Genomic DNA, 27350 nt, shown 5'->3' with positions numbered 1-27350 from the left:
GAAGAAGATTCATACTGGACTAAGGACGCTGTTTGCCAACCGCAATAAGAAGAAGAAGAAGAAGAAGAAGAAGATGATGATGATGATGATTAGCCGGACTGCTATCTAACATCAGCCGCTCTGGGATCGACTTCTTCTGTCTGAGTTTAGCAGCAGCTGCGCGGAGGCGCTGCGCGTGCGTTTATCTCCAGACCGTCTCGTGTCTCGTGCTCCTGTAGTGTAGTGTAGTTTGTTCTCCGTGGAACTGAGTGAAACTGAGTAAATATGGCGGACGACAACGTGAAACTCTCCAAAAACCTTCTGCGCATGAAGGTGAGTGAAGCTAAGGAAGCTAACGAAGCTACTAGCCGTGTTTAGCTAGCTGTAGCTCCGGACGTCGTTCAGAGATAAAAGTGTAACCGCTGTTTGTAAAACTCTTATTTGTGCTAAACGCTGACTTTATAAATGTTTATGTATGTTTCAAACCAGTTATGAATTCTGAGTGTAATTAATCCACAAAATAGATTTTAAACGTCTCAAAGACGAATAAACACTCGGTGTGTTCATGTTTAAACGAAGGAGGCTGAGAGGACACGTGTTTAGACCACCACTCTCCCCCTGATGCATCATGCTACTATGTGTATATATGTATGTATATATGTATGTATATATACACACACACACACACACACATTAGACCTTCAGACTGTTGTGTTCAGTTCATGCAGAGAGGTCTGGACGAGGAGACGAAGAAGCAGCTGGAGGAAGAGGAGAAGAGGATCATCAGTGATGAGCACTGGTACCTGGACCTACCTGAGCTGAAGACTAGGGAGTACGAGAACACACACGTCACACAGAGACACACACGTCCCACAGAGACACACACGTCCCACAGAGACACACACACACGTCCCACAGACACACACGTCACACAGAGACACACACACGTCACACAGAGACACACACACGTCACACAGAGACACACACACGTCACACAGAGACACACACGTCACACAGAGACACACACGTCACACAGAGACACACACGTCACACAGAGACACACACGTCACACAGAGACACACACACACATCACACAGAGACACACACGTCACACAGAGACACACACGTCACACAGAGACACACACACGTCACACAGAGACACACACACACATCACACAGAGACACACACGTCACACAGAGACACACACGTCACACAGAGACACACACGTCACACAGAGACTCACACAGAGACACACACGTCACACAGAGACACACACGTCACACAGAGACACACACGTCCCACAGACACACACGTCACACAGAGACACACACAGAGACACACACGTCACACAGAGACACACACGTCCCACAGAGACACACACACACGTCCCACAGACACACACGTCACACAGAGACACACACAGAGACACACACGTCACACAGAGACACACACGTCACACAGAGACACACACGTCCCACAGAGACACACACACACGTCCCACAGACACACACGTCACACAGAGACACACACAGAGACACACACGTCACACAGAGACACACACGTCACACAGAGACACACACGTCACACAGAGACACACACACGTCACACAGAGACACACACACGTCACACAGAGACACACACACGTCACACAGAGACACACACACGTCACACAGAGACACACACACGTCACACAGAGACACACACACGTCACACAGAGACACACACACGTCACACAGAGACACACACACGTCACACAGAGACACACACGTCACACAGAGACACACACGTCACACAGAGACACACACACGTCACACAGAGACACACACACACATCACACAGAGACACACACGTCACACAGAGACACACACGTCACACAGAGACTCACACAGAGACACACACACGTCACACAGAGACACACACACGTCACACAGAGACACACACACGTCACACAGAGACACACACACGTCCCACAGAGACACACACACACATCACACAGAGACACACACGTCACACAGAGACTCACACAGAGACACACACACACGTCACACGGAGACACACACACACACACGGAGACACAGAGAGACAGAGTCACACACGTCACACAGACACACACACGTCACACAGAGACGCACGTCACACAGACACACACACACGTCACACAGAGACACAAACACGCACGTCACACAGACACACACACACGCACACAGAGACACAAACACTTAAAGGAATCATGTGTTGACTGGCAGGGAGACTCTATAAATGGCCTGTTTATGCCGTCTACATATTCAACAGAACATTCCTCAAACCAAAGAGAACTGAAATAATGCTCTATTCATTCTCTATCTATCCCGTCTATTTATTTATTTATGTACTAGTTTACTTACTAACCAAGATCAGTACAGCAGGGGAGTATTTCCCCTCTGGTGTGCGTGTGTGCGCGCGCCCGCCCGCCCACTTGGGGGGCGGAGGGTGCCGTTGGGGGGGTGGGGTGCCCCCCTAATACACTGGTAGGGGAAACACTGTCTCTGTCTACTGGAGAACATTTACTGCTTTTGTTCCTTCACATTTTATCTGCGGACTTCTCAATAGTTGTGCTGAACAAAATAAGCATTAATAAGAAAAGGAAAGTCCTCCGTTTTGTGTCCATCGTCCTCCTTAAAGCCGCTAACGTGACTTCAGACGGCCGCTCCGTCGGGCTGATAACGCCGCTGATCGCTCCATCAACGGAACCAATCACGTAGAGAACGTGTGGGCGTCATCGTTTTCAAGCTCCTCTGTTTACGGTGCTCGAGGTCTCCGGCGTAGTGAGGACGCTCAGTGTGCGCGATGTCTTTGGTGTATCCTAATGTTTAAACGTAACTTACTGCAGATACAGTTTATTAAATACGTAACAATCTATAATGCTGTAAATCAACTTTTATTATTAGTCACATCATCTCTTCTTCTCCTCTCAGGAACTTCATCATCGAGGAGAAGAGCTTCGTTCCCTGTGAGGAGCTCAAGTACGGTCGCTTCTCCTTCAAAGGTTTTAACCCAGAAGTAGAGGTTTGTTCCTCATGTATTACTCATCTCTTCCTCTTCATCCTCCTCTTCTCCTCCTTCCTCTCCTCCTCCTTCTCCTCTTTTCTGTTTCCAGTGAGTGCGACTGCTGCTAGTGTTGAATGGTTCCTGATCTTCGGATCTTTCACTGGTTTTCTTCCTCTGTTGAGGCGGAGGATCAGCTGAGTCTCTTTAACGGTTGTACTGCTTGGTGTGGTGAGTGATCGGGGCTCTGTCGAGGTGCGTTCGGGAGGAATGGCGTCCTCCGAGACGCCACCTCCGTCTCTCCGGCAGGGAGTGAGGATCGTCCCCCCGGATAACAGCGTGACGGTGGAGGAGGTGTTGCTGGCTGTCGGTGAGCAGGTGGGGCACGATGAGCTCAGCTTTGCCTCCAGGATGAACAGAGCAGTGGTGGTGTTCCTGAAGAAGGAGCCTCTAGTCCACCAGCTGATCGAGAGCGGAGTCTTCATCGGGGACGTGTTCGTGCAGGTCTCCCCGCTGTCAGCTCCCTCCACGCGGATCACCGTGTCCGGTGTTCCGCCGTTTATCCAGAACGAACTGTTGGAGAAAGAGCTCCGGAAGTTCGGGAAGTTTGCCAGCGGACTGAAAACAGTGAGTCTGGGATGTAAAGACCCTAAACTGAGGCACGTTCAGTCTCTGAGGCGGCAGCTGTTCATGTTTCTGGACTCACCGACTCAAACCCTGGAGGTGTCCTTCAGAGTGAAGCACGGTGACGGCTCCTACATGGTGTACGCCAGCTCCGGACAGCTCAAGTGTTTCCAGTGTGGAGGTGTGGGACACAAACAGTGTCGCTGTCCGCACAGAAAGCAGGCCCACGGACGGATGACGGACCTGTGGTCGAAACTACGGCGGACGGACCTGTGGGCGGACCTGTGGGCGGACCTGTGGGCGGTGGCCGGTGTTAAAGATGAGAAGGAGCAGAGCCGAGCGGAGGAGCAACAGGCCGATGTTGCAGAGAACAGCAGCTCTCAGTTGGACAACCCCAGCCAGCAGAAAGCGTGGAGGAAGCAGCCTCCACCAGTGATGAACCCAGTGTGTCTAACAGTCAGCTGTCAGCTGGAGAGGACATGGAGCATGACTCTGAGTCAGACATGGAGTCTGTGAGTGGAACCTCCAGAAAACCAATGGATCTGTACTCACTGAGAGAAATAAACTCTTTTCTAGATCAAACATATAAAAAGAGATCTATGAAAGTCAGCGATCACTTCAGCGACATCACGACATTCATCAAATCAGTCAACTTTCTTATGAAAGTGGTCGTCTTTGACCTTCTGGATGAGAAGAAGCGTTTCTGCCTTTAAAAACGCATCAGTGTTGTTATAGAAACACAAAGCGGTAGAAGTGTTAGAGACTGAAGCGTGATGATCATGTCCCTCACAGTGTCTCTCTGAGCCCTCAGTGCAGAGCCTCAGCATCACATCGTTAAACATCAGCGGTGGGAGAGATGCACAGGAACGGGCTTTAAGATCTGAAGTCTCCACTCAGATGCTCTGCGGCAGCACCTCCACGATGGACGTGTGTGTGCGTCACTGCTAACACGCTGCAGGCTGCAGTGCAGAAGCTGCTTCGCTCCATCCAGCTCAGCTGCTGCTCGTCTACAACAAGGGAACCTGGACTACGGATCAGACGCAGACCTCGTTCTGCTGGACGACGCCTCAACGTCAAAGAAGAAGAAGCCTGCAGATGGAACCGGCTGAACCGCGGTGCGTTCAGGGGACGATCCGCTTTAACTGGAGACGATTGGACAGATGAATCTAAGACTTCTCCTGAGTCTCAGTCGTACTTTGTAATGTTTAGTTCAGGGTGAAAGTTCAACTTTAGAGCGAAGACTGAAGTACAGAGCTGAGCGCTCATGTGTGAGATGTTGCTGTTTTATTTAGAGATGACGTGACCGTGATCTCCTGCATCAATACAAGGAATTAAAAAATCTAAATCTTCTTCTTCCTCCTCGTCTCACTGAAGGCCTCGTGTTGTGTTCAGGGACAGCAGGATATTTGTGTGTTTGATATTTAGCTGCTTTCTTCTCTTTCGGACGCAGTTCGTCTCTGACCCCTGAACTCACCACGTGTTGAGTTCAGGCAACGCGGTAAAACTTGGGGACAAAGACTCGGTGGATGTTTGAGGAGGAGGAGCTTCATGTGTTCACTCATAAAGATGTGAATGTGATGATGATGATGATGATGAGCTGCTGATGTAGAGTGTTTGTGGTTGTTCGTCTCAGAGGCTGATGCTGCTGATGAACCCAGAGGAGGAAGAGGAGGAGAAGGAAGAAGAGCCCAGCAGGATGCAGACGGACGTCACAGATGAAGAAATGGCTCTCAGGTACCGAACAGCTTCTGCTTCCTGACTTTCTGAACGTTTGTGCTCTAAATCAGAGGTCTTCAACAGGGGGTCCGTGAAATCTTTGGTTGATTAGACAATTAAAAAAAACATATGTAAAAATGTATATATATTTATATATATATATGTTTTTTTCTCTAAACATGAATGTGTCCATTATGTTAATAGTTCAGTACTGTATGAAAGATAACAGGTGTGTTTATAAATGGCAGTGGCACGGCCCCCCTACTCACTGTACCTTGCACATGTTTAAAATAAGAACATGAATATATGAGCCTGTGTATTATTGAATAGATTAGTATTGAATGTACAATAAAGAGGTATGTTTATACACGGCACTAGGCCCAGTTTAATATAAAACATAATGTTATACAATACATATATAGTCGGGGTCCCTGCTCCATCTCTCTATCAGTTTGGGGGTCCTTGGCCTGAAACACGTTGAAGACCTCCGCTGTAAACAGAAGTTTATCTGCTGCTCATTGGCTGTAAACTGGACTTCATAATCAGACACCGTCCGTCTGAACTCTCTGGTTCTTCTTCTTCTGCAGGTACGAGAGTTTAGTGAGAAGCATGAAGAAGAAGTTTTCTACAAAGCGACAGAGAGCGGCAACAGAAGAAGACGACGACGTGAACCACAACGTGGTGGAAACCAGCAAGAGAGTCTTTCTGAAGCCTCACGACTGAAACACTTTGTCTTTATGGACGTGACTCAGAATTATTATCTTTAGTTTTTTATTTTATTCCACATGTGCAGAGACAGATGTGTTTTAGGCTGATTGGATGTTAAACATCTGTGTTTTAAAGAAGGGGAATCTCTCTGACGCTGCTCATTAAACTCACAGCTCTGTGTTCACGCGTCACGTGACTTCTTTAAATAGCTCTTAAAGGGACAGTGCCATATAAAAGAAGCTTCAAGTCTCTGACGGTAGATCAGTCTGAACTCTGTATTTGTCCCATGAGCCTCGGCTCCTGCTGAGTCCCGCCGGTCTGCGGTCGCCGTGTTTGGTGATGACGCCGATGACTGCATCGAACACGGCGGTTGGAGCGCAGCGGTGGAGCAGCGGCAGCAGCCGGCCCATCCTCCCGGGCTCGTACACGGGTTTAGGACGGACCGACAGCAGAGCGTGACACATGGCGTCCACCACGGGAGACACGTCCTCCGAGGACTCGCGGGACATCCTGGACAGACCTCTGGGGAGGGAGGAGATGTACGCATCCCCATAATCCTCTCTGGCATCGCAGGAAACAGCCGAGAGGATCTGAGCTCTGTAGCGAGCGACGTCATCGCTGGTCCCGAAGATATCTGAGGACAAAACACGAGTCTCATCAGACGGTTAAATGAATGCTAGTCCCGGAGACGCTTAAAGTATAACTACATAGTTTACTCCCAACATCAACAAATAATAAACTAAAGAATAACCAAACAAACAAAAGACTATAAGAACAATACATGATGCCAACACATCTGTAATTACATATAATGTACATTTGTTATATTTATAGGACTAAAGATCTGAGCAAGAATGTTTTTAGGAGCTTCAGAGAAAAAAAGAAAATAATTCAGACACAAAACAATCTAAAACTGAACAGAAGGTCTGAGCTGCCTTTACTCTGAGTTTAGATCCACAGGAAGTCTAAAGTAGACTAAACATGTCGCAGCACAACTTCGGCTGGTTTCTCTGCTTTCAACCACAAAAGTTCTATTTTAGTTGATTTCAGTTTTTCCCCTGAACGGTTGGAGCTGTAGTTCTCTTGTGTCCACTTCATCCGGTTAAACACATTTAAGATGTGAATGTGATCTTTAAACCATTAGAATCAGACCTACTTGTTCTGAAGCCTGCAGGTTGGATTAGAGCCACGTTGACGCCCCACTCGGATAACTCCAACCTCATCACTTTAGAGAAGACACTCAGCGCCGCCTTTGAGGCTCCGTAAGCAGATAACCGGGGCATCGGCACCTCAGCTGCAGGAAACATGTAATACACTGTTAATGCACCTGTTTATATACTGGTTATACACCGTGTGATACGCTGTTAGTACACGTTAATGCACTGTTTAATGCACTGTTAATACACCGTTAATGCACTGTTAATACACCAAGTAATACACTGTTAGTACACTGTCAATGCACTGTCAATGCACTGTTAATGCACCGTTAATACACCGTTGGTACACCGTTAGTACACTGTTAATGCACTGTTAATGCACTGTTAGTACACTGTTAGTACACTGTTAGTACACTGTTAGTACACTGTTTAATGCACCGTTAATGCACCGTTAATACACTGTTTAATGCACCGTTAATACACTGTTAGTACACTGTTAATGCACTGTTTAATGCACCGTTAATGCACTGTTAATACACTGTTTAATGCACCGTTAAAACACTGTTTAATGCACCGTTAATACACTGTTAGTACACTGTTAGTGCACCGTTAATGCGCCGTTAATACACCGTTCATGCACTGTTAGTCCACCACAGTAGTCAGTCAGATGTACCTGCCATGCTGGACACATTGACGATGCGTCCTCTGGACCTCCTCAGCAGAGGGAGGAACACCTGACACATCTTCACTGCAGACAGGAAGTTCACGTCCATGCAGCATCTGAACGCTGTGATTGGCTGCAGCTCTGCATCCACGGGACAGTGAAGGACTCCTGCGTTGTTCACCAAACCCCACAGACCTGCAGGGACACCAGACAAAGGGACAGAAAGATCTAAGTCCCTGTCCCACTGAATTCGTTCACAATAATGTCATGAGGTCAAAACAAATAGAATTTAATTCTTGTCTTCAGTTTGAACTCTGGGACTCGTGTTTAATGGATCTGTCTTAGGTTTACCTGGCGGTGCGCTCAGTGGTCTTACCTGTGTCAGCCACCTGAGTGCTGATGTACCTGTGAGCCGTCTCTATCTGGTTGTTGTCGGTGACGTCGAGCTGCAGCACCTGAAGGTTTTCACATCCTCTGAGCTGCTGAGCTCCAGCTCCGTCCTCGTCCAGCACGCCAGCAAATACCTTCAGTCCGGACTCGCTGAGCCGCAATGCCAGAGCCAGACCGAATCCTGAATCACAACCTCCAGAGGAAAAGAGACGGCAATGAAACCTGAAGTGTGTGTGTGTGTGTGTGTGTGTGTGTGTGTGTGTGTGTGTGTGTGTGTGTGTGTGTGTGTGTGTGTGTGTGTGTGTGTGTGTGTGTGTGTGTGTGTGTGTGTGTGTGTGTGTGTGTGTGTGTGTCTCACCTGTGATCAGCACCGCTCTGCTCTGCAGCTCTACTCTCTTCTCAGTCTCACACATCAGGAACAAGCTGCAGCCGAGGACGGCCAGTCCACAGACCACCGGAGGACCAGAGAGGTACAGAGAGGACCCGACCAGAACCCAGACCAGGGCCCAGACGGTCCAGAACCAGGTTCCACAGCCCTCTTTAAGCTTCCACAGCACGGTGAAGAAGAACACAGCTGCAGCGCCGACACAGAAACAGGAAGTGATGTCCATATTCTGACTGTCGGTGTGTTGAGTCTCTCAGCTGTCTCACCTGCTGTCTCACCTGTTGTCTCACTTGTGTGTCACAGGTGAAGTGAAGTCAGGCTCCAGGTGATCCTCCTGCACACAGGTATGTGGTGCTCAGACCGGTTCCTGCTCCTCCCCCTCTGATACCAGCGGTGATGATAAAGATCTCAGTTTCTCTTCTTGTTCTCTTGATTTGTCTGAGAACATTTTTCCTTTTATTCATGAAGTCTAAATCACAGTCAGACCGTCTGTAGTTAGTTCTAATTTCTACTTTATAATACATGACATCATTTAACATCTATTGAACTATTATTCACTAATAATAATAATGACAATAATAATACAAGTGATAATAATAATGATTGTGACAATAATATTAAAGGTCTTATAAGGCCTTCGCCTTGTAAGACCCGCCCCATCCGGAGGAAGGCTGGCTTCTTCCCCTCTGACGCACCTGATGAGCTACAAGGAGCGTCTGGCAGCAGTTGAACTTTCTGTCATTCTACGAGAATGCTCATTTTTGTTGCACATTTGAAATGTCCTGGCCTTTTGTTATAAAAGTATTTATTTAGCTCCTTGCCTGAGTTTTCGCAACATTTGCTATGGTTCTAGAGCCAGACCATAACAAATTGGGGGCTTGTCCGATTCGAAAACTTAAGCGGTGAGTCTATTGAGTGATGAAGTTTTTTAAAATAAGAACTTCCGTGGCAATTTTCGTCTTGTAAAGAGTGTGTTGTTGTAAGTTCGCGCCTTCCCTAGATGCCGATTAGGGGTGACGTAATAGTAGTGGGTTCCCTGTGTGGTGACGTCAGGTCCGGGATTCCTTTTTTTTGCGCCCGTTGTGGAAGCTCGCGTAGGGAGCAATGAGATGTGTTTTCTCATATTGTGTGTTTATAGTTGGTGCTATCGGCTTCATGTTTTGTCTCTTTAAAAATTGTTGGTCTATTCTGCAAAAATAGTCACGGGACAAAGGAAGGTAAGTTTTGACCTCTTTGTGGCACAAACGTTATATTGACTCCCCTGTAGGAATATCACGTTTCCCATTTGGGATTCGTTTGCGGATAAATGTAGTGCGGGGTGAAAGCGGTTGTGAGCAGTTGACTCGGCAGCACGTCCGTAGTGTTGGCAGTGTTGCCAGCTTGCTGGTCACTTTGTCATACTATCGGGTTTTGGTGCATGAATACCCGCCGTCAGTAGCCCTTGAAGACTAGGGTTGAGTTTAGGTAGATCTGGATAGGCAGTTAGAGGGGATGCTCAATTTACTAAGTTGATCCTGTGAACGCGTCATCGGTGTGATCGTGTCATCGGTGTGAACGCGTCACGTCATCGGTGTGAATGCGTGATCGGTGTGAATGCGTCACGTCATCGCCGTGATCTCGTCATCGGCGTGATCTCGTCATCGGTGAGAACGCGTCGCGTCATCGGCGTGAACGCGTCATCGGCGTGAACGCGTCATCGGCGTGAACGCGTGATCGGCGTGATCGGCGTGAACGCGTGATCGGCGTGAACGCGTGATCGGCGTGAACGCGTGATCGGCGTGAACGCGTGAACGGCGTGAACGCGTGAACGGCGTGATCGGCGTGAACGGCGTGAACGGCGTGATCGCCGTGATCGGGGTGAACGCGTCATCGCCGTGATCGGTGACAACGCGTGAACGCGTCATCGGCGTGATCGGTGACAACGCGTGATCGCCGTGAACGCGTCATCGGCGTGATCGGTGACAACGCGTGATCTCGTCATCGGCGTGAACGCGTCATCGGTTAGAACGAGTGATCGGCGTGATGGCATGAACGCGTGATCGGGGTGACACGCCATCGGCATGATCGGTGACAACGCGCGATCGGCGTGATCTCGTCATCGGCGTGATCTCGTCATCGGCGTGAACGCGTCATCGGTTAGAACGCGTGATCTCGTCATCGCCGTGATCGGCGTGAACGCGTGATCGGCGAGAACGCGTGAACGGCGAGAACGCGTGAACGCGCGATCGGCGAGAACGCGCGATCGGCATGATCGGTGACAACGCGCGATCGGTGTGAAACCGTGAACGCGTGATCGGCGTGAACGCGTGATCGGCGTGATCGGCGTGAACGCGTCATCGGCGTGATCGGTGACAACGCGTGATCGGTGTGATCGGTGTGAATGCGTGATCGGTGTGAACGTGTCTGAGTGTTGCTGCTACAGTCTAACACACGGAGCAGCTTCCTGCTGCGTGATATTCAACAGCGAGGTCACCGGAGGAATGACTGAAAGCAAATGGCACCATCTGTCTCACAGCTTCAGCCAGGCCTCCAGCAGCAGCAGGAGGAGCAGCACCTCCTTAATTTCACCTGATATTTCCTAATTAAGTTTAGTGAAGTTATCTGTTGTTGCTGCTGCTTCCTATCAAACAAACATTTCTGCTCTGCTTCGTCTCAAAGACACAAAATAAGACATTTGAAGATGTCCCTTTGTGCTTTATGACGCCATTTTATTGACCAAGAGATGAATCAGTTTATTTAGTTTATTTACATCAGACACATAGAGACACAGAGAGACACATAGAGATGGATATAGAGACACATAGAGACACATAGAGATGGATATAGAGACACATAGAGACACATAGAGATGGACACTAGAGATGGACACATAGAGATGGATATAGAGACACATGGAGATGGATATAGAGACACATAAAGATGGACACTAGAGGGCGCTGCAGGCAAAGTGATGTGAAGCTGCTGTCAGTGAAACATGAGCTCTGTTGTGTTTCAAGTTACAACAACATTTAATGTTTCTCTTTATATCTTCAACAAACATGATGATAAATAAAGACACAAACAAGCTGTGAACCATCATTCAGTCTGTTTATTTATGATCATATATAAGATGTTAAATGTCTTCACAGACGGGTTAACAGCAGGAAACCACCAGCTGAATGTCACTTCACTGGTTCACTGGTTCAGGCTGAGCTCCTGTGGTGTCAGTGGTGAATCTACTGATTAGTGATCTCTGATCACATCTTCTCAAAAGAGACGTTGAGTCTTTGTTTGGATCACAAAAGGTGTTGAAATGTTAAAATGTGTATTTATGTTCAGTGTTGACGAGAGGAAGCTTGAGGACCGTAGTGGGTCAGACTCCCAGCAGCAGACTGGTTCAGTCACTGGGGACAGTGGTGTGTGTGGAGGAGCTGTGAGCCAGCTGTTGATTGGGGGGGGTGTCTGAAGTAGCTGGGGGGTGAAATGTGTCACATGTTGTGTTGTGGTTGAATTTAGAGATAAAAGTGAGGATGTTCATCTTTACTGATCTCTGTTCATAAAGTCCACTATGAAGATTATCTACAGATGTGTGACATCATCTTAACGGAGCCCCGCCCACTTTATACAGGTGACAAGAGCTCAGAGACAAAACGCAAAATATATATATTTCTTTGATTCATTCATTAATTTTACTCTCTTTCTGTCGGACAAGTAATCATTTGGGCCCTCTGGTTTCTACATTGTGCTTGTATGGCGTGATGATTGTGTATTTACTTTTTAGAGTGATGCAGGCGTGCCTACATGCAGACTTACAGTGTATGTGTGTGTTTATGTATATATATATATATATATATATATATATACATATATATAATGACGTCTGGCATGGCGAAATGAGGTGACCTTTTTATTTATTTACTTTTCTGTTTGTTTCTATGTGTTAACAAAAAGTTTTCTGTGTCTGCCAATATTTCAAGTAAAAAGTTTTAAAAAAACATCCAAAAACATAAAAATTCATCAAAAAACATGACAGATAACATAAATCAAAAACATAAAATATATCAAAACAATTTAAATACATAATAAAAGAAAAGGCCTCGGGATCCCCACAATGAGCTGGAACATGTTGGGGGAGGGAGGGAGGTCCGGGTCAGCCGGCTGCCACCGCGACCCGGAGAAGCGGAAGACAATTGATGGTTGGACGAATACATAAAAACATAAAAACATAAAACCATTTAAAAAATACAGGAACAAAAAACAACACAAAAGACACAAAAACAGAAATCTCCAAAACAAACTTTGACTGATCGAGAAAAAAATGATCTTTCTCGAGTCTTTGCATTGTATTATATCTCAGTTCTGTAATATGATTTATTAACCCTTGATGTCATCCTCAAGGTTCCTGTTACAGCTTCAGTCTTCATCAGAAGAACTCATTTAAAATCATTTGAGAAGTTTGCTCAGTCGGTCATGAATCTCTCCATAACAAGAATGAACTGAGAACAACAATAATAACAATGTTTTGATGAAATGATGACGGATCAACAGCTTTAGAGAACAAACACTGACATGTTTACACTCTGATCTATTGTTACATCTGAAAGACAAACATTTGTCCTCAAAGACTTTAGATTTTCATGATTTCAGATCAGTTAAAGGATCATTATTTATGTTATGAAATTAATCTAAATCATTTTAATTTTCACAGCAGGTACTTGTGTTTGAAGTACTTTTACTTTTAATGGAGTATTTTCATTATTCTGATGTTAGAAGACGTCTCCTTTTCCTGCAGTGGAAAACCAAACCCTCTTCTGGAGATTTGATATTCAGATGGAAATATTACTTTAAAAATGTTTCTGTTCAGATAAATTGAGATTGAGACACAAAAAGCTGTGTTTCATCATATAATGTTATATTTTAAATCTAACATTTGAAAAGAAAATGGTAATTCCAGATAAAAAGTCCCCCAGATGTAAATACTTTAACTGTGTACTGGAGTACTGTACTGTAGTACATTTACATCCAGCAGATGAACATGAATAAACAGGATGTCCAGAGGGCTCAGAGCTCAACATGGAACATGGACCTCAGCAGATTAAACTCTATCTATGTGTGTATATGTGTGTATATATATATATATATATATATATATATATATATATATATATATATATATATATACATATATATATATATATATATATATATATATATATATATATATATATATATACATATATATGTATATATATATATATATACATATATATGTATACATATATATATACATATATATATATATATATATATATATATATATATATATATATATATATATATATATATATACATATATATGTATATATATATACATATACACATTCTCTGTTTGTTGCTGTAGGATCAGGACCAAAAAAGAAGCCACTCCATCTGAAATAAACACAATTCATTCCCCAAAGAAAACGTGAGAAATATAATATCTAATATTTCAGCCTCTTAGCTGCTGATGGACTCAGGTATGAAATTGAAAAGCTTCCAGTTTTGTTTTACTGTTGGAGCTCAATGTTGAGATGAATTCTACCTCCTGATGTAATTATGAAGACGTGTTGTTAGAAGATGAACCCTTCAGATCTCTGGTGTACATCAGGGGTCCAGAGTACTGCTGCTATAAACTACATTCAAACATCTGATTTATAGAAGTGAAAATGCTTTCAAAACATTAACGGTTTTTTGGGGCTCAGTGACCCAAGGAGCTGTGTTATTGGGGGCAACAGCTCCTGGTAGGGGTCTATCAAGACAAAGTGGTCCCAGAGGAGGGTCCAGACTCAGAACAATTCACTCAGCCTTTATGAATCGACCCACAAATCTACATGGAAAGGCAGGTACAGCCAGGGACCGAGGTATGTTGACCCCTGGTATCATAGACTGCCTCTAAGGACTCTTAAGGAACCAGACCTGGTGAGGCAGGTGAAGTGGTACCAGCTAAATACAGTTGGGCTCAAAGCACTGGTTCTGGAACCAAACTCCTGGAGAGGAGCTGGTCCTTTTCCAGAGGGGCCCAGGATGAGAGGTGTCAGGTTGTTGGAGTTTTCAGCCACTATGAGACCCAGAGTCTCTTCTTGGAGTCTCTGGGTGACGTTCTGGAAAGAGACGATAGTTCTTCTGTGGGACTTCATCACTCATGTGGGTAACGATGGAGTAACCTGGAGGTCTGATCCGATTCAGATTCAGAGATCTACGATGCAATTATAAAACCAGAAGCCATTCCTCTTGATGCATCAACATTTTTTTGAAACATAATATATTGTTTCTGCTATTTTTAAAACACTGCATATTTGTAAAGATTCATAATAAAAAACAGATGCATTTACTTCCATTATCTTTGATTAATTCAATATTAGTAACAAATAGAATAGATGTGTCAACATTTCATCCCTGCAAAGAGAACCAACAGTAAAATAAATCAAATGTTTCCTGTAGTAAAAACACAGAAGTCATCATGTTGTGAGTCATGTGACATAAGCTGCTGTTATTCACTAATAAATAATATAGATTTCTCTTCCAACTAATCCTCTTGTTATAGACAATGAGCATTTTGTACCAGCTGTATACCAACATGTGGTAAAACTATACATACAGTGATAAAGGGCCCAAATCCTTGTCAAAGAAATTGTGAATCTACTTCCTGGTTCACTTCACTCTTTCCTAGTTGGGTGGAAGAAGAAGTGAAAAGCTTCCATCCGTTATCCTTTAATCCAGGAGATGCTGGTCGGATCGTATCCATATTCGGCTACTGAAGCTCAGCCGCCCTCACCAGAACTCTGCTAGCATTTAGCCTTTATTTAGCTTAGCACGTAAAAAAGATAACGTGCTTTATGTCTATTGCGTTCAGGGGCAGCGGTAAAGAACAGACAGCTCAGTGTCACAGAATTGTTTTAGGCGATCATAACGTTGAGAATTGAGTTTTAAATATTCAGATTATTGAGTTTTTTGCATCGAGTCATAATTGTTGATGAGATAATTGTGATGCATCTAAGTTGTTGAGGGATGGAAAGAACACTTTAAAGAACTCCTGAACCAGAACCTCCTCCATGGAGGTGACCCATCCACAAGCCTGGCAGAGGTGGTCAAAAAGCTCCTTAGCGGGCAGACCGGGTGGTGGTTCCCATTTTATAAAAGGGGGGCCTTAAGGTGTGCTCCAACTATCGGGGTATCACACTGCTCAGCCTCCCAGAGACATTTTACTCCAGGGTGCTGAAAAGGAGGCTCCGACCGTTTGTCGAATGAGGACCAATGAGGATTCTGTCCTGGCTGTGGACCAGTAGACCAGCTCTTAATCCCTCCGATCTTGTAAACTACTACAATAACACACTCTTCTCCTGTCTTGATCAACTGGCTCCCATGAAAATCAAAACTGTCTCATTCACACACTCAGCTCCCTGGTACACTCCCGAACTCTCAAAAGCGCCAGCTTGAAAGACTGCAAGAAAACCGGTTTAACAGTCCATCTCCAAGCCCTCTCCGACTACCTTCATCAATACAAAGACGCTCTCATCTCAGCCCGGTCCACCTACTACTCACACCTCATACAGTCTGGCTCCTCTAACCCAAAGGCTCTCTTCTCCACAGTAAACAAGCTTCTCAAACCCAAGGACAACACCTCCACATCCTTCACAGTGAACAAATGCAACTCTTTTCTTTCATTTTTCCAAACAAAAATTGACACCATTTACAGCAACCTGAACACCTCCCCCGCCTTTTCCATCTCTCCACCTGCCCCCCCTCAGCCCCTTTCTCAGTTCTCCCTTGTGTCCCCATTGGAGCTGCCTAACTTTACAACTGGAATGAGAAGCTCCACCTGCATCCTGGATCCCATCTAATCTGGTCAAGGACTGTCTCCCAGCCATCTCACCACTCATCACAGTCATTAACTCCTCCCTCAGCTCCGGTTCAGTCCCCGACACACTTAAACTGGCTGCTGTCACCCCCATCCTCAAAAAACCTGGACTTGACCCTGACACCATGAGCAATTTCCCTCCCATTTCCAATCTTCCCTTTCTGTCAAAAATACTGGAACGCATTGTCGCCACACAACTCAAAGCCCACCTCATCTCCAACGATCTGTTCGAGCCATTTCAATCCGGTTTCCGCTCACAGCACAGCACTGAAACAGCCCTCCTCAAAGTCACCAACGACCTCCTCCTCTCCTCAGATGCTGGTCGCCTCAACATTCTCATCCTCCTCGACCTCACTGCAGCTTTTGACACCATCAACCACAACATCCTTCTCTCCCGCCTCGAATCCTCCCTCAACATCACCGGAACTGCTCTCTCCTGGATTAAATCATATCTCACAAACAGACAACAGTTCATCAGCATCAACAACTGCACCTCCTCCACTGCTCCTCTGTCTCAAGGCGTCCCCCAGGGTTCGGTGCTTGGTCCTCTTCATCCTCTACTTGCTCCCTCTTGGTAACATCATCCGTCAACATGGTCTTCACTTTCACTGCTACGCCAATGATGTCCAGCTCTACATCTCCACAAAGGCCATTACCACTGCAACTCACTCCACTCTCACCAGCTGCCTCACTGACATTAAATCATGGATGCAAACCAACTTCCTCAAACTGAACTGTGATAAATCTGACATGATCATCATCGGTCCCAAATCTCTCACTAAAACCGATCACAACTTCTGCCTCACCATCGACAACTCCACTCTGTCTCCCTCCCCACACATCCGCAACCTTGGAGTCATGTTCGACAGCAACCTCTCCTTTGAACACCACGTCAAACAAATCACCAGAACTGCCTTTTTCCACTTAAAAAACATCGCCCGTCTCCGCCCATCACTCTCCTCATCTGCTGCTGAAACTCTGATCCACGCCTTCATCACCTCCAGAATCGACTACTGCAACAGCATTCTTCACGGCACATCATCCAAAATCCTAAATAAACTCCAGTACATCCAGAACTCTGCTGCTCGCCTGCTCACCCACACCCTGCTCCCGTGACCACATCAGCCCTGTTCTCCAGAACCTCCACTGGCTCCCCGTCCCACAACGGATCCAATACAAAATCCTTCTCCTCACTCATAAAGCCCTCCACAATCAGGCCCCCTCCAACCTCACCGACCTGCTTCACCACCACACTCCATCCCGTCGGCTCCGCTCCTCTGATACCAACCTCCTGTCTCTTCCACTCAGGACCAAGCACCGGACATGGGGTGACAGAGCCTTCTCCATATCTGCCCCCTCCCTCTGGAACTCTCTCCCCAAACACATCCGAGACTGCACTGACCTCTCCATGTTCAAATCACAAATCAAAACCCACCTGTTCAAAACTACTTTTAATGTGTGACCTTTATTGTGTATTTTATGTTTTTAGTGTATTGCTTTTATATATGATGATTTTAATGTAAAGCGTCTTTGAGTATTATGAAAAGCGCTTTATAAATAAAATGTATTATTATTATTATTATTATTATTATTATTATTATTATTACCCTTGCAGGTCTGTTGGAGGGGTTCCTTATCCAGTCTACATGTGTTTGTGGACTTGGAGAAGGCCTACTGCCAGATCCCTCAGAGAGTCCTGTATGGGATACTACTGAATACTGGGTACCTGAGACGATCAACCCGGTCCTTGTACACGTTTCCAGTGAGTGTTGACCTCCTCCAGTGTTGTGGAGTTCTTAGACAGGATTTGAGAGTGTTGGTTTGAGGACCTCAGAGATGCGTCTCTTTGCAGATGATGTGGTTCTATTGGCTCCTTCAGAACATGGCCTTCAGCAGCACCGGGGATGGTTTGTAGATGAGTGTGAAGCGGTCTGGATGAGGGTCAGAACCTCCAGATCTGAGTTCATGGTTCTCTGCTGGAATACGGTAGACTGATCCGTCGAGGTCTAGAGTGAGTCACTGCTCCTATCGGGGAGATTTCGGTTCGGTGGTCAGCGGCGATGAAGACGTTGTACTGGACCGTTGTGGTAAAGAGGAGGGAGCTCAGTCGGAAGTTGAGGGGTAGAACCAGAACATGCTGGAGGGATTATAGATCTGGTCTGGCCTCAGAACACCTCGGGGTTCTCCAGGAAGAGCTTGAAATCGTTGATGGGATACCAGGCCCCTCAACCCTGCCCAGATAAACTTAGAGTTAATGAATGGATGGAAAACCTTTTTAAGGAACCTTGATATGTTTTATATTAACATAATGAAGAAGAGTTGATACTGACAGTATTTAATTGTTTTTCCACCAAAGAGCTGGTAGTGACTCTGTTCTGGTTCAGACTCTTCAGAGAACCATTCTGGTTTCATGAAGGGAATATATTTAACTGAAATGAATGTAAAGGTGTTGCTTCATTCGCCCACAGATCAGTGTTTAATTCACTCGTTCACATAAAGTCGTGTTGACTCTTGTTAACGTTGTGCGATGAGGCGTTCGCACTCTTGAACTACTATGAGCACATTTAAGACTTGAATAGATTTTTTGGGACAGTGGTGACAATAAAATAGTCTGGTTCCTCGTAGAACAGCTTTAGCAAAACAAAACATAACAACGATATTTATCGGCCGACATGGATCATCAACAATCGTCAATCATTATCCGCTGCAAAAAACAAAGAGATTTGTGCATCTTTCTTAGTTAATTTGCTTTTCTTTTCTTGAATGGTGAGTTTTGTGATTTGTTGTGTAGCTTAGTCACAGACGAGGCTCAGTGTTATGTGGTCTCAGTAGACCTGGACCTCTAAGGGTCTAAGGTCAGACTGCACCCTTAAATCAGGTTTTTTTAAATCTGGACAGCAAAAAAAACAAAAAAAACATCTAAACCACATTTTGAGTTTGTTTAAAATGTGATCCCAATCAGATTTCTACAGATGCGTCTCCGTCCGAACGCTCCAATCAGATTTGAAGTGTCTCTTTCAGTCGGTGTTTGTCAGATGGAACCACAGCTCTGCTCAGCGAAGCTCGCTATGATAACACCACTATAACACAAATTATTATTCAAAAATAATCTTATTTTATTCCTTATTTATAAAGTGTCTCTTATTCTATTTATTTTATTGTGAAGCACTTTGTGACGTCTGATACAGAAAGCTGCAAGATAAATTAACTATAAATCATAATTTTCAGTTTTAAGATGTTTGTTTTTAATTTAGAATGAGTTAGGAATGAGAAAAGAAAAAATAAATCTTGTGTTTAATAAACAGGAACCAGCTAATGTTTCAGATTAAATTTCTGTCTTGGTTTATTAATCAAGGAAGCGACACGTTTTTTTGAATATATATATATATATATATACATGTGTGTATATATATATATATATATACATGTGTGTATATATATATATATATATATATATGTATATGTATATATATATATGTATATGTATATATATATATGTATATGTGTATATATATATGTATATGTATATACATATATATATATGTGTATATGTATATGTATATGTATATGTATATATATATATGTATATGTATATGTTTATATGTATTTATATGTATATGTGTGTGTATATATGTGTGTTAGTGTTAGGGTACATATATACATATATCGGTATATATACCTATATATGTATATAAATATATATATTTATATAAATATATATATTTATATAAATATATATATTTATATAAATATATATATATGTATATAAATATATATATTTATATATGTATATATATGTATATATATATAAATATATATATTTATATATATATAGTATATGTATATAAATATATGTATATATGTATTTATATGTATATGTGTGTGTATATATGTGTGTTAGGGTTAGGGTACATATATATATATATATATATATAGGTATATATATATGTACCTATATATGTATATAAATATATATATATGTATATAAATATATATATATGTATATAAATATATATATATGTATATAAATATATATATATGTATATAAATATATATATATGTATATAAATATATATATATGTATATAAATATATATATATGTATATAAATATATATATATGTATATAAATATATATATATGTATATAAATATATATATATGTATATAAATATATATATGTATATATATGTATATAAATATATATATTTATATAAATATATATATGTATATAAATATATATATATATGTATATAAATATATATATGTATATAAATATATATATGTATATAAATATATATATTTATATAAATATATATATTTATATAAATATATATATTTATATATGTATATATATTTATATATTTATATATGTATATATATTTATATATGTATATATATTTATATATGTATATATATTTATATAAGTATATATATTTATATAAGTATATATATTTATATATGTATATATGTATATAAGTATATATATTTATATATGTATATAAGTATATATATTTATATATGTATATAAGTATATATATTTATATGTGTATATAAGTATATATATTTATATGTGTATATAAGTATATATATTTATATGTATGTGTATAAAGCTGACCCTTTGAGATGATTTCCAATGTACCTGTACTGTAAATATCATCTAGCGCTAATGCTAACCGCTGTAGTGAAACATGTCGTATGATGAAGAAGAGGAGGAAGAGCTCTTAAAATATTTTCCTTGAGCGTTGATTTCCAGTGAATGAGATTATAATATCCAGTTGTGTCTTAATAAAACTATCTTTTAATGAGACTTCATGTGCAGAAACGCACTACAAAGATTACATGAACATAGAAAACCCTCTGAAGCTGAATGTTTGTGTTTGATATCCAGGAGGTTTTCAGAGGAGAGTCCAGCAGCACCAGTGGTCCCAGTAGATAAAGAGTCCACCATCACCAGTGTTCCCAGTATCTACACGTTCGTCGTGCCTCTCTTCAGCTCCTGCAGGTCCAGCAGGTCCAGCTGGCTCTGGCTGCGTACTTTAACGTCTCTCTGCAGCATCGTGTGCTGTAATCCGCTCAGGTGAGAGCCGCCGTGCAGGGGCCCCAGAGGGCCGAAGCCCGAGTACCCGGAGAGGAAGGGGGAGGCGTAGTAGAGGTGTCGGGGGAGGGGTGTGGGGCTGTGTGGGAACGGGGTCCGGGATGAGTCACTAGATCCTTTAGTCTTATCTGAAGAGGTGGCGATCTCAGCCAGCGACCACAGTTTGGGTTTAGGGGCCGGGTTTGGCCCCCGGACGGAGCCGCAGGAGTCTACGGGTTCTTTAGACGACGGGCTTATCGGTGGAGTGTTTTGGGGAGGGGTCCCTGTAGAGGTGGACCCCGGGACGGGGGCCAGCCTCCGAACCCCCGAGTCCTTAAAGTCTGGATCGGTGAAGCTCCGGTCCGCGTCGCTTCCGCTGCCGCTGTCCTCTCTATACAGCAACACGCAGGGGGTCCCCACAGAGGCTGGTAGACGGGCTACACACACACACACACACACAAAGAAACACACAAGTCAGCGGCAGGAGCACACACATATACACACAAACACACACTTAAACACACACACACACACACAGGTCAGCGGCAGGAGCACACACATATACACAAATATACACACACACACACAAACACACACTTAAACACACACACACACACACACAGGTCAGCAGCTGGAACACACACATACAGGTATACACATAAAAAAACATGCGGTCCCCACAAAGGCAGGTAGACGGGCAGATACACACATACGGCTGCTACTGATAATTCTTGTCTTTATTCATCAATAGTTGTTTAATTTTTTTACAACACATAACCAAATATCCAACAAACAAACAAACAAGATTCAACCTGATATTTATTAAGATTAAAAGTTTATTAATTAATTGATCGGTAGATAATCTATTTTATTAAACGTGGATGTTTTTTGGTTTCTTTGTTTTTTATCTTTTGAAGACGTCGAGATATTTAATGTTTCTCTTTAAAGAGCGAACGACTAAAATAATCAATAATTATGATCAATACTTCTCTAACAGAGCAAAGACAGACAATTCAATAGTATTTGTAGTATTTGTACTTGTAGTATTTGTACTTGTAGTACTTGTAGTATTTGTACTTGTAGTACTTGTAGTATTTGTACTGGTAGTATTTGTAGTATTTGTACTTGTAGTATTTGTACTTGTTGTACTTGTAGTATTTGTACTTGTAGTATTTGTAGTATTTGTACTTGTAGTATTTGTACTTGTAGTATTTGTACTTGTAGTATTTGTACTGGTAGTATTTGTAGTATTTGTACTGGTAGTATTTGTACTGGTAGTATTTGTAGTACTTGTAGTATTTGTACTGGTAGTATTTGTAGTATTTGTAGTACTTGTAGTATTTGTACTTGTAGTATTTGTACTGGTAGTATTTGTAGTACTTGTAGTATTTGTACTGGTAGTATTTGTACTTGTAGTATTTGTACTGGTAATATTTGTACTGGTAGTATTTGTAGTATTTGTACTGGTAGTATTTGTAGTATTTGTAGTACTTGTAGTATTTGTACTTGTAGTATTTGTACTTGTAGTATTTGTAGTATTTGTACTTGTATTATTTGTACTTGTAGTATTTGTACTTGTAGTATTTGTACTTGTAGTATTTGTACTGGTAGTATTTGTACTTGTAGTATTTGTACTGGTAGTATTTGTAGTACTTGTAGTATTTGTACTGGTAGTATTTATAGTACTTGTAGTATCTGTACTTGTAGTATTTGTACTGGTAGTATTTGTAGTACTTGTAGTATTTGTACTGGTAGTATTTGTACTTGTAGTATTTGTACTGGTAGTATTTGTACTTGTAGTACTTGTAGTATTTGTACTTGTAGTACTTGTAGTATTTGTACTGGTAGTATTTGTAGTATTTGTACTTGTAGTATTTGTAGTATTTGTACTTGTAGTATTTGTACTTGTAGTATTTGTAGTATTTGTACTTGTAGTATTTGTAGTATTTGTACTTGTAGTATTTGTACTTGTAGTATTTGTACTGGTAGTATTTGTAGTATTTGTACTGGTAGTATTTGTACTGGTAGTATTTGTAGTACTTGTAGTATTTGTACTGGTAGTATTTGTAGTATTTGTAGTACTTGTAGTATTTGTACTGGTAGTATTTGTACTGGTAATATTTGTACTGGTAGTATTTGTAGTATTTGTACTGGTAGTATTTGTAGTATTTGTAGTACTTGTAGTATTTGTACTTGTAGTATTTGTACTTGTAGTATTTGTAGTATTTGTACTTGTAGTATTTGTACTTGTAGTATTTGTAGTATTTGTACTTGTAGTATTTGTAGTATTTGTACTTGTAGTATTTGTACTGGTAGTATTTGTACTGGTAGTATTTGTACTGGTAGTATTTGTAGTATTTGTAGTACTTGTAGTATTTGTACTTGTAGTATTTGTACTGGTAGTATTTGTACTGGTAATATTTGTACTGGTAGTATTTGTAGTATTTGTACTTGTAGTATTTGTAGTATTTGTACTTGTAGTATTTGTACTTGTAGTATTTGTACTTGTAGTATTTGTACTGGTAGTATTTGTAGTACTTGTAGTATTTGTACTGGTAGTATTTGTAGTACTTGTAGTATCTGTACTTGTAGTATTTGTACTGGTAGTATTTGTAGTACTTGTACTGGTAGTATTTGTAGTATTTGTAGTACTTGTAGTATTTGTACTTGTAGTATTTGTACTGGTAGTATTTGTAGTATTTGTACTTGTAGTATTTGTACTGGTAGTATTTGTAGTATTTGTACTGGTAGTATTTGTAGTATTTGTACTCCTTCAACACATTCAGCTTCTCTTCTCTTTAGTGAAACTTAAGACTTTTTACGTCTGTTTTTAAAAACTGATTTTAATATTTTAACATCGACAGAAACTCGTTTTAGATTTTTGTCTCTAAAACAATAAAATGTCTGCAGATCTTTTATATATATATATATATATATATATATTTATATGAAGTACTTTACAAGTCTTTCTTATCATTTATCTGACGGCTGTTTTTTATTTGAATGTCATATTTTATTGTGTAATACTTCTAACATGTTTAGTTTTGTTCAACCAACGATCAGAAGTTCACTGAATATTTAATCTTTACATATTGTACTTCAGGAAGATGACAGATGGATAACAGAAGCAATGATCGAAGGACCATCTATTTCCTGATGGAACCATATAAAGAATGATTTGAAGTATTGATTGATTGACTAAAGGATTGATTGATCAGAGCTCCGGTGACTCCTTCCACTCACCGGTCTGGGTCCCGGTCTGGGGCTCCTCGTGGGCCTTAAGGGGCTCCTCGTCCTCGTCGGTCCTCTCCAGGTCGATGTTGTCCTCTTCCTCCTCGTCCTCGCTCCGGGTCCGGGGGGTCCAGGTCATCTTATTCTCCTTCTTCAGCCTCCGGCGTGCGTTGGCGAACCAGGTGGAGACCTGCGTGAGCGTCATCTTGGTGATGATGGCCAGCATGATCTTCTCCCCCTTGGTGGGGTAGGGGTTCTTGCGGTGCTCGTTGAGCCAGGCCTTCAGCGTGGCCGTGGCGTCCCGCGTGGCGTTCTTCCTGTAGGACGCGTCCCCGTAAGCGTAGGGGCCCAGGGCCCCGAACGGGTGGTAGTCCAAGGAGGACGGGTCGTAGCCCGGACTCTGGAACACCAAGACGGGACGTTAGAAAGGTCTCATGAGGTCATCTGATCCCTCTTAATCTGAATCTTAATCTGAATCCTAATCTGAGTCTTAATGAGATGAACCGGCTAAATAACGCTTTAATTAAAACACACAAACAGAATTTAATTTACACACAGAAGCTGTTCATCCAGAAGCAGGAGGAGAGAAACCTCCTTTAATTCACCTAATGTCATCATCATTAATATCATTATTATTATTATAATCATTATTATGAATATCATTATTATTATTATTACGTATATATAACATTTCTTCTGTTTATATTTAAATCATAATATTTAAATCACTTTGTTTGAATTAAAGCTGAAACATTGATTTTCATTATTAGTTTAGATTCTATTGTTTCAGGTCATCCTTGAATAAATTATCAATAAACATTTATTCAAATCTCTCTAATTATTTTATTTTATTCTTAAACAAATTTAATTTATTCCAGAAAAGGTTTTAAAAGATAACGAGCGACATCAACTAAACCATTCAAGTTTTTAACAATTACATTCAAATAAATCTGAGTTTTGTTTGTGATATTTTCACCTAAATGTACAAAATAAAAGTCATAAAGAGGCTCAATACATGATCCGGATCCGTTATTAGAACTCAGACGGTGAAGCTTCTCTTTATCACTAGAGTCCCAGACCCGGTCCAGCTGTACCGGTCCGGTCCGCTCCGGTCCTGACACTCACCACAAAGGAGCTGAGGGTCGCAGCGGCCCGGGGCTCGCTGCCGTACGGGAGGTTCGAAAGTTGGGAGCTGAATCCCGTAGAAGTCCCGGATCCAGAGTACGGAGCGAAGGCTGATCCCGAAGAGGACCGACCCAGCTCCTCCGTCCTCGGTCCTAAGAGGACCCCGGACCCGAAGGACGGGCACGAGTGCAGAGCCAGAGACACGGAGGACGGCTGGAAGAGGAAACCCTGAGGAAACGACATGACGGCGCGCACCGGAGCCCGACTATTACGCACGGACCAACTCACACCGGACACACTGGGCGCGTGTTTCACCGAGACAGGATGAGAAGAGGAGGAGGAGGTAGAGGAGGAGGAGAAGGACGAAGAGGAGGAAGAGGAGGAGGAGAAGGAGGAGGTAGAGGTAGAGGATGATGAAGAAGAAGAAGAAGAGATTTAAAACCGGAGCAGCATCTCAGGAGCTGCTGAGTTCACTTTGTGTTTCTACTGAGAGTTTAAACTGAACCAGATACCAGAGAGAGAGGGGGGGGGGGATATTTAATGACTGTAATAATAATAATAACACTTGTCACCTGATCACACAGTTTAAAGTGACACATCAACACTTTGTCTGCTGATAAATAAACATGAATATTAATGATTGTTGACATATTTGGTGACATTAAAGTAGTTTAATATTAGTGACATCACTTCCTGCTGCCTTCAAAATATGAGCTGACTGACTATATACATATACATATACATATACATATACATATGTATATGTATATGTATATTATTACATTTCAGTATTGATCTGATTGGTGCTATTGATCCAGTATTGCATGTAGACATGCTGCAGTGGTGTGTGTGTGTGTGTGTGTGTGTGTGTGTGTGTGTGTGATGTCAGTGTGTTTCTGGGCTGCAGGTTAACCTGAGCTCCTCTCAGGTGACTGTTAAAGCTCAGCAGCTCTAATCTGATTAGTGCGTCCTATAATTAGAGGTTCGGAGTGAAGGAAGGAACACTGGGGAGTGAAAGTACTTCAGTCTTCAGCTGGTTTATGATGCCGTCTCTCCTCTGGACCAACACACCGTCACCTGGGGTCTGAGGATGAGGCTGCTGCAGGTACACGTCCAGGTGAGAGGACGAGGCCATCTTGGATTTTGGACATCGCCATCTTGGCGCTGCTGCTGATGACGACGTCCAAAATTCAAGATGGCGAAGGCGAAGGACCAAGATGGCAATATCCAAAAACTAAGATGGTGATGGCCAAGAATAAAGATGGTGACATGCAATAATCCCAGATTGCGATGGCCAACAAAACAAAATCGCAATGTCAAAAAAACAAGAATTCTACGTCAAAAAACCAAGATGGCGACGGCCAAAAGTCAATATGTTAACATCCAAAACGAAGAT

The 27350-nt window shown here is 42.4% G+C and overlaps 4 protein-coding genes across 8 annotated transcripts in view; 2 read left to right on the top strand and 2 right to left on the bottom strand.

Annotated features, from left to right (window-relative positions):
• The first annotated feature begins 155 nt into the window (after positions 1-155).
• mphosph6 (M-phase phosphoprotein 6) lies at positions 156-6232 on the top strand. 2 transcript variants are annotated; one of them, XM_076083259.1, is made up of 5 exons: positions 156-312; positions 699-811; positions 2935-3025; positions 5262-5362; positions 5932-6232. In XM_076083259.1, the coding sequence occupies exons 1-5, from the start codon at positions 265-267 to the stop codon at positions 6065-6067; spliced, it is 489 nt and encodes a 162-aa protein (XP_075939374.1). In that variant the 5' UTR covers positions 156-264; the 3' UTR covers positions 6068-6232. The 2 variants fall into 2 exon arrangements, with proteins under 2 accessions (XP_075939374.1, XP_075939373.1); XM_076083258.1 differs by having other exon boundaries at positions 216-811.
• hsd17b2 (hydroxysteroid (17-beta) dehydrogenase 2) lies at positions 5704-10885 on the bottom strand. Of its 4 annotated transcripts, none has more exons than XM_076083251.1 (6): positions 9344-10873; positions 8622-9117; positions 8250-8456; positions 7883-8068; positions 7209-7346; positions 5704-6686 (listed from the first exon to the last, which is right to left on the bottom strand). In XM_076083251.1, the coding sequence occupies exons 2-6, from the start codon at positions 8872-8874 to the stop codon at positions 6295-6297; spliced, it is 1176 nt and encodes a 391-aa protein (XP_075939366.1). In that variant the 5' UTR covers positions 8875-9117; positions 9344-10873; the 3' UTR covers positions 5704-6294. The 4 variants fall into 4 exon arrangements, with proteins under 4 accessions (XP_075939366.1, XP_075939365.1, XP_075939368.1 ...); XM_076083250.1 differs by having other exon boundaries at positions 8622-9086; XM_076083253.1 differs by having other exon boundaries at positions 8622-8837; positions 8927-10862.
• LOC142941018 (uncharacterized) overlaps positions 6371-27350 on the top strand; it is a 38723-nt gene continuing 17743 nt past the window's right edge. Inside the window, exons 1-4 of the mRNA XM_076083257.1 lie at positions 6371-7359; positions 7929-8490; positions 8667-8992; positions 21413-21601. The gene's annotated coding sequence lies outside the window, so the exon portion shown is untranslated. The remainder of the gene's footprint in view (positions 7360-7928; positions 8491-8666; positions 8993-21412; positions 21602-27350) is intronic.
• On the bottom strand, positions 21491-26238 carry irx5b (iroquois homeobox 5b). The gene is made up of 3 exons (XM_076083254.1): positions 25955-26238; positions 24842-25229; positions 21491-22035 (listed from the first exon to the last, which is right to left on the bottom strand). The coding sequence occupies exons 1-3, from the start codon at positions 26195-26197 to the stop codon at positions 21491-21493; spliced, it is 1176 nt and encodes a 391-aa protein (XP_075939369.1). The 5' UTR covers positions 26198-26238.

This window comes from Anarhichas minor, unplaced genomic scaffold, assembly GCF_050575085.1.
Source record: "Anarhichas minor isolate MPS153535 unplaced genomic scaffold, ASM5057508v1 ptg000125l, whole genome shotgun sequence".
Lineage (NCBI taxonomy): Eukaryota > Metazoa > Chordata > Actinopteri > Perciformes > Anarhichadidae > Anarhichas > Anarhichas minor.
The sequence above is the reverse complement of the archived record's forward strand: the minus strand, read 5'-3'. Positions and strand labels throughout refer to the sequence as shown.